This window comes from Cariama cristata, unplaced genomic scaffold (genome assembly GCF_000690535.1).
Source record: "Cariama cristata isolate BGI_N322 unplaced genomic scaffold, ASM69053v1 scaffold6233, whole genome shotgun sequence".
In the NCBI taxonomy this organism is placed as follows: Eukaryota; Metazoa; Chordata; class Aves; order Cariamiformes; family Cariamidae; genus Cariama; species Cariama cristata.
The window spans coordinates 1-8027 of record NW_009607694.1 but is presented as its reverse complement, the minus strand read 5'-3'; the positions used below and the strand labels follow the sequence as shown (position 1 = coordinate 8027).

The 8027-nt window shown below is 51.4% G+C and overlaps 1 protein-coding gene across 1 annotated transcript; it reads left to right on the top strand.

Moving 5' to 3' along the window:
• Window positions 1–717: 717 nt before the first annotated feature.
• Window positions 718–4699, top strand: LOC104159021 (cytochrome P450 1A4-like). Its single transcript, XM_009696820.1, has 6 exons — window positions 718–1575; window positions 1807–1933; window positions 2202–2291; window positions 2380–2503; window positions 3081–3167; window positions 4393–4699. Exons 1-6 carry the CDS (start codon window positions 718–720, stop codon window positions 4697–4699), a joined length of 1593 nt encoding a protein of 530 aa, XP_009695122.1.
• The last annotated feature ends 3328 nt before the right edge of the window (window positions 4700–8027 follow it).

Genomic DNA, 8027 nt, shown 5'->3' with positions numbered 1-8027 from the left:
TCTCGCCCTGGGGTGGCCACGATCCACAACCATAGGCTGGGAGGGGGTCCCAGCTGGGCTGCACCCACTGGGATGCAGTGGTCCCGGCAGCCCCCTAGGCTCCTCACCCCATGAGACCCAGGTGTCCTGTGAGAGGCTGTAGCACTCTGCCAAACCCAAGGGGAGGTGGGCTTTCAGACTCAGCCTCTTCCTACCCCTGGCTCAGGGTTTTCTGAGGGATTTCTGACAGCTGGGAGCTGGGTGCCCACAGCCTGTTGGCCCTACACTACAGCCATGGTCATCTTTCATGGCCATGGACCTTCAGGAAGATTTGTGGCAATGCTGTATTTAGTTTGCTGGCAAGCGGATGCTCGGTGTGAGCAACCAGGTGACTCAAATCAGGAGGATTCAGGTCTCCTATAGTCCAGTGTTCTGGAAAAGACCTTGCAGTAGAAAAGAGAGGTCCTGTAGTTAAGAGAGCACATTTCCTTCCCTGGCACACAGAGAAAAGGCTGTGGGACCTATTCCTTTTACACCTGGCTAGCAAAAAAAGCTGCCTTTAAGTGCAAGCAGTTTCCTAAAGTGCAGAAAACTGATGCAGCTCCAGATCAGAAGTTAAGCCTAGCTTTCCTGCCTTCAGTCCCATGTCGTCGCTACTAAGAGCATCTCAAACTAGAGGTGCTCCATGGACCTTCCCCCCTTCATGATGGCTTTTTGGTTTATTACTAAGGTTTCTGCATGCTGGGAGCGATGAAGGCTGCGATGCCGCTGGTGGGAAACCAAGGCATTGTCTCGGCCACTGAGGTCCTCCTCGTGGCTGCGGTCTTCTGCCTGGTCTTCCTGCTCATCCAGTCCCTCCGGCAGCATGTGCCCAAGGGGCTGAAGAACCCCCCGGGACCCAGAGGCTACCCCATCCTCGGCAACGTGCTGGAGCTGAGGAAGGACCCGCACCTGGTCCTCACCAGGCTGAGCCAGAAGTATGGGGACGTGATGGAGGTCAAGGTCGGCACCTGGCCCGTCCTGGTGCTGAGCGGGTTGCACACCATCAAGCAAGCCCTGGTGAAGCAAGGAGAAGACTTCATGGGCCGCCCTGACCTCCACAGTTTCAAATACATTTCAAGTGGGCAGAGCCTGGCCTTCAACCCCGACTCAGGGGAGGCGTGGAAAGCCCGCAGAAAGTTGGCCCAGAATGCCCTGAAGACCTTCTCCCTCTCTTCTAGCCCCACCTCCTCTTCCACCTGCCTCCTGGAGGAGCACGTCTCCAAGGAGGCTGAGTACCTGATCACCAAGTTCCTACAGCTGATGAAAGAGGAGAAGAGATTTGACCTTAACCAGTACTTGGTGGTCTCTGTGGCCAACGTCATCTGTGCCATCTGCTTTGGCAAGCGTTACGACCACAACGACCAAGAGCTGCTCAGTGTGGTGGGCCTCAACAATGAATTTGGGGATGTGACTGGTTCTGGCAACCCCTCTGACTTCATCCCCGTCCTCAGGTATCTTCCCAGCCACACCATGCAGCTCTTCAAGGACATCAACAGGCGTTTCAACTCCTTAGTGGAAAACATTGTCCAGGAGCATTACAGCAGCTTTGATAAGGTAAGAGCTTGGATGCTCTTGGATGTGGGTAGAGATGCCTACAACTGTCAGAGTTGCTGCCTGCCTGGCAATGGGGGGAAGAGGGTACTCCCTTGTCCCCCACCTCTGCCCAGGAAAGCTCCTTGGAGCTCTCCAATCTGCAGTTAATCGCCCCAGGAGCTGGCACTGGCTGGGGGAGGCTTCCCAAGCCCTGGTGTCTATCACGTCCCTGACCCATCAGCTCTTCCCCAGGAGCACATCCGGGACATCACGGACTCACTGATTGAGCACTGCCAGGAGAAGAGTGCAGGGGAGGATGCGCATGTCCCGCTCTCCAATGAGATGATCATCGGCATCGTCGGCGACCTCTTTGGGGCAGGTGAGAACATTTCTGAGGGCAAAGCCTTGCTGCTGGGAGGCTGAGTGGGGCAGCTGGGGCTATTGGGGTGGGACCCTGGCCACACTTGGTATGTGGAGCTGCTGCTGGGCTCTCAGGAACCCTCCTGAGCAGCGAGCAGAGCAGATGGCTTTTCAGTGATAGCTGATGGGGAGCCACTCCAAGACAAGCATCTAGAGTGAGGGGATCTGTAAATACCCGTTTGGCTGTCCTCTTTTGGTAACTAAATCCCTTTTTCATGTCCATCCAGGCTTTGACACTGTGGCAACTGCCTTATCCTGGAGCCTCATGTATGTTGCCTTGTACCCCGACATCCAGAAGAGGATCCAAGAAGAACTAGGTGAGTTCATGAACCTGCTTCCTCTGGGGCTGAAACCTCTCTGGCCAGGGCTGACCCCAGCCCACTCCCTCCTCTTGACCTCCTGCAGACCAGACCATCGGCCGGGAGAGGAAACCGAGGCTGTCGGACCGAGGCACGCTGCCCTACACAGAAGCCTTTATCCTGGAGATGTTCAGGCATTCCTCCTTCTTGCCTTTCACCATCCCGCACAGGTATGGACTGGAGCGGCTGACACATTATTTGGAGGGGTTTTTTTGGAGTGGTTTTCTGGGAGGTGCCATTTTGGCCTGTGAATCGACTCCTGCTATGGGGAAATATTCCAGTGCATGGCATGAAGTACCCATGTTAAAGCTCCCTATGGCTTTCGTGCTCACCGATAGTGCAGCCGCCCCATTGTGCTGGTGCCTGTGGCTGCGTCCGCTGCCTTCGAGGCCGACAGCTGCCCGGCTTGCTGCCCTCCTGGGGTTCAATCCTGTCCTCTGGGAGTAGTTTTACTTTGCTAGTGGAGGGATGGTGAACACCCCTGTGTTTATATTTCCCCCTGCCTTAGGAGAAACCACATCACAACTCATCCAGCTTCCTGAAACTGGAATCTTTCGGCTTGAGGAAAAGTGTTATCCGAGACTCTTTAGTCTCCCAAATACAAACTGGGGTATTTCCTAGCCAGTCCTAAGAGTATAAATAGGGCATCGAAACTGAAACACCCCTAGGACTTGCCAAGCTTTGTTTTCCTGCGAAGCTGGAGGTCTCCTCTTAACTCCCCTTCCCCTATGCCCGTATTACTTTCAGTACGACAAAAGCGACGGCGTTGAACGGCTATTACATCCCCAAGGGTACCTGCGTCTTTGTCAACCAGTGGCAAGTGAACCACGATGAGTGAGTATGCCAAATCCCCCGTGCTTATCCAGGCTGCCATGGGTTTGTTTGGCATTAAGATCCCTCTGATCTTTTAGAGCAACCTGCCAAAAGCTGAATGGATTGTGAAGGCAGGAAAAGGCAGATCGGACCAAAAATCGTGTGGGTTTGATGCTGAGCCCAGCCTTGGCTCTCCTGGGCATGGAGCTGCTCTGGGTTGACTTGGTCACCCCTACAGCAACTCCCCCAACACCAGGGCTTACCCGATTTATTTGCAGTAACGTGGTGATGTCCTCAATGTACCGGATTTTCCACGTACGTGTGAGAGTTGACAGCTTGGGCTGCTGAATAATCAGAAATTGGTAGATCCTCCTGCCAAGCAGCCCTTGTGATCTGGGTTGATGGCTCTGGATGTGCTCAACAGGAACCGCCTGGTTCCCTCTTTCAGGGAGAAAAATGTCCTGACATGACTCTCGTTAAACTCAATAGGCTCGTGTTGTTATTGCTGATAATCAGCTTTGATGAATGAAAGGGGATCTGGAAACCAAAGCCCCATCTTACCCCTCCACTGCTCTCCAGTAGAGACCCTCCTGGGGGGTGAGTAAGTTGTCTAAGGCTTGATACAGAAGGTGGTTTCCAGATCAGGTATTTTGGATACAAATGCCTTGAGCTTCTGATCCAAATAGCCCAGCAGCACAGAAACATTACAATATTCCTTCTGCTCCTGCATACGCTGGTGAGCATTGCAATGGGAACGCTGTCTTTAGGGTCAGAGAGCATTCCCTATATCCAAGCAGAAATCCTCAGCTAAGACATGGGAAAATCCCACTTGGCACCTCCCAGCAGCCCAGCTGGGACAGGCTGGGAAGTTTTGCTGGGAGGATCCAAGGTAGGAAAACCCTCAGGTCTCCATTCTTCCTTTTTTAAGAGCTGCTGACCCATTTCTGTGCCCTCCTTTTGGCTGAAACTGCAGGATCTCTCGCTATTGCATGCTGAATTAAATCCATCTCTGGTATCTGCACAGGCAAACACAATCTGAGTTTGAAATAGAGGTCTCAATAGACTGAGCTGATAGGGTCTGACACTTAGTTGGCATTTTAGATCAGGGATAAAGGTTGCCAAAGTCTTTGGATGGTGAAATGAGAAAGCATTGCAATGCTTCTCTCTGCAAGGAGTTTTTTTGATTGCTGTCCCCATCACAATGGGTGAAACCAGCTTGGTCAGGTGGGTCTCCTTTCTGCTTCAGGAAGCTTTGGAAGGACCCCTCAACCTTCAATCCCGAGCGGTTCCTCAATGCTGCGGGGACTGAAATAAACAAGACAGAGAGCGACAAAGTGATGATTTTTGGCTTGGGGAAGAGGCGATGCATCGGGGAGTCCATTGGCCGGTGGGAGGTCTTCCTCTTCTTGGCTACCATGCTGCAGCAGCTGGAGTTCAGCCTTCGTCCCGGGGAGGAGGTGGACATCACTCCTCAGTATGGACTGACCATGAAATACAAGAAATGCGAGTCCTTCCAGATTAAGAAGCGTTTTCCCATGAAAAGCTCTCCATAAGCTGCAGGAGGAAGCATTGCTTTGCAGAAGAAAGCCAGCCCTTGAAGTCGGACACTCAACCTGATTTTGCTAATGCTTTCTAGAAGCCAGCACAGCCCCTCACTGTGTTGCTTCACTGGAGGCTTGCTCATCTCATGTAAATGTGAGCGGGGAGGGATAAAGCCAGCTTTGTCGGGCTCCCCGCAGCCCCCCAGCCAGCTCCATTGCCCTTGCCTGTAGAAAAGCCCACCAGAGGTTCAGCCCACTCATCCCTCTCGAGGAGGTCCAGGGGGACCGCAGCCCTGCAGTGGGGAGGAGGATGCTTTGGGCTGGAGAAGCGGTGTGGGATATCGGTGGGGATGTCCTCACCCTTCCCGGCACTGCAGGCACAGCCAAAACTGCCGTAGGCATCTCCCTTCATCCACCAAATAAGAAAAAACCTGCAGGTTTCTCCCCAAGAAACCTGGCCAGCCCTTTCCCACTGGGTGAAAATCTTCCAAGCCCGTTTGGCAGAGCTGTTTGCAAAGCTTTCAGCTCCTTGTGCCGATGGGAACGGGCTCTCCCCAGTCCTCCAGCTGCCTTCTGAAGGGCTCTCGAGGCGATACAGAGGCCAGACCTAGCCCTGCGCCAGCACCCGTCTCAAGTGGGCCCATTCTGGGTGCACCTTTGCACAGCTAAATTCCCTGAATGTAAATTCATGAAATGAATCCCTGAGTATTTCTACCAATCCTTGGTGATAGCCTACTAGGAAAAAAAAAAAATAAAATCCGTAAATAGTGCTACTCACAAATTGAGATATTAACTAAACTCCTAAGAAGAAGCCTCCTGAAAAATATCAACAGATTGAGAATAAGGGACAAGAAGCAGTAAGAGGCACAGCAGAACACTTCTGGCTTTCTGACTATCTATTTGCTGCTTTTTTGAATCAGATTTGTTTTTTTTAGCAAGCGATAGATTTCTATATTCAGACTAGTAAAAGGAGCAAGGGTTTGAGGACTGCAGGAGATGCACTGCCTTATGTTGCAGTCTGCGTTAGCCAGCGTGAAGGTGAATCCTCATAGCAAATGGAGCAGCAATTCCTGCTTGTTTCTAACTGTGTGGAATGCATCCATATCCTGGGATATAAACTGCACAGTACTTCTAACCCAATAAATACTTATATGAAAGTTTCTTAAGTCTCTTGCTCGGTTCTTGCTGGTCTTACTCTGCTGGGAAAATATTTTTTTTTTTTTGAAAAAAACCAAAAAACCTACACCTCTTTATGATCCTTAAAACTCTGACTTGGCTATGTTGGATCAGGGTTTTCCCTACGAGGACATGAGCTGGCTGTTCCTTTACTGTTGGGGCTGCAACACCAGTGGCATTAGGGGGAAGTTTTAGTCCTCATGGGAGCTGGCTCTGGTCCTCTGCCTGTGTATACAGAGAAGCTAAAGTCTCTGCTGGGATTTGCGGAGAGGTGATGTCGAGCTCTGGCTAAGTTCAGGATTTCACTAAAAATCAGGACGAGCCCTTCTATCCCTGAAAAAACATGCATCAGCCTTTCAGAACCCTCAGGGAGGTGATCCATAGAGGGATGCTTCGGGTCACCGCCTGCTCTGTACTTCCCTGTCTTGGAGCATGATTATTTCTGAGGCTTTGCATAGCTTCCCTTAAAAAAAAGGCAATAAACATTAAATTGCCATGCAAATAATAGGGGAGTATATGGAAAATTGGGGTCTGGGCATAACTGAAGTGGCATCCCTGCAGGGACCAGCCCTCCAGGGTTTCCAGCTCAGCAGGGTAGGAAACCAGTCATGCCTCACAGGCACATTTTCACAAGGCACAAATGTTTGGCCGAGCCCTCAAACAGGGGTGTAATATCAGGAATCTTGTCACAATTCAGTCTTCTGCTGAGAAATGTGCTCCTCCCCAAATCCCTGCCCTGGGATGCAGTGTGGGGTGAGAATCAGGCTTGTAAAATAACTTTACAACTAAAGTGACGATCAAAATGAGAAGTTCCAGGTTGGTTCTGACTCAAAACTTTGCCTTGTTAGACACCGTAGTAATCTTAGGAACTCTCTTTTTATTACCTTCCCTTATTTTTCATGAATGTAGTAAGTTTACCCAGTGTTTGACAAGGCGCTTCCAAATCTTTTGAGTCTGGGACTTTGGAGCTGAACTTCAATCTATTTGTCTTTTCTTCCTCTTTTCCAAATCTTACATGGAACAATGAATTCCTACCTCCGCATGCAAAGCCTGAGCGACATGATAGCTGAGTAACGCACAACTGTCAAGGCTGTTCCCAGAAAACAAGGATGCGCAAGCATTTCCAGCTACCCTCACCCCACACAGGGATAAAATCAAAATAAGTGCAGAAGGGTTAATATTTGACTCCATTCATCACTGGGACATAAAGGACAGCTGAATAATTCAGTGGCTTTTTTAATGGTGCCACCCGTTGTACCACGGAGTTATTTCTAATTTTGTGGCTGTGCCGTGGAAAGGCTGCTGTCGAGAAGAGGAGCCTTCCTCCCACCGTGACCTTGCTCACCTTCACATTATTGTTACCGACTGCTATCATAATGATTTTGTTTTTAATTAGCGTCCCTGGCACAGCCTGCCGTTTAGCTCGGGAAGGACAGGCAGTGCACAGATCCAGCACCCCACCCGCTCCTTCCTCCAAGTAATGAGCAAAACAGCCTCCGGCTTTGGAGAGGGGAAAAGCTGATTTTAATGGAACCGAGGAGAAAGCGTGAGATGAAGGGGTCTGTGCCTCTGCTGGTGAGTTGGAGGGAGGTGATGGAGGTGATGCAGAGGTGATTGAGGTGTGACAGAGGTGATGGAGGGGTGACTGTGGTGATGGAAGGGGGACTGTGGTGATGGAAGTGATGGAGGTGCGGCAGAGGTGATGGAGGTGTGATGGAAGCGAGAGAGGTGTGATGGAGGTGTGACGGAGGTCACAGAGGGGGTGCAGGCGTGACAGAGGTGATGGAGAACATTTGGCAGTGGTGATGAGGGTGATGGAGACGTGACAGAGGACGTGTGGCAGCAGCGATACAGATGTGATGGAGGTGATGAGGGTGGGATGGAGGTGATGGATTTGTGACGGAGGACATGTGACAGCGGTGATGGAGGGGTGACAAAGGCCACGGAGGCAATGGAGGTGTGGTGGAGATGGAGACGTGATGGAGGCTATGGAGGTGTTGTGGCAGACGTGCAACTGTAGTCACGGTGGTGGGCTGGAGATGGCAGGTTTGTGATGGCAGATGTGTGACGGTGGTGACCGAGGTGTGACAGACACTGCAGAGGGTTCCAGACAGGGCACCAGAGGCGCAGGGAGGCAGGAGGCTGCGGTGGACGAACTGCAGTG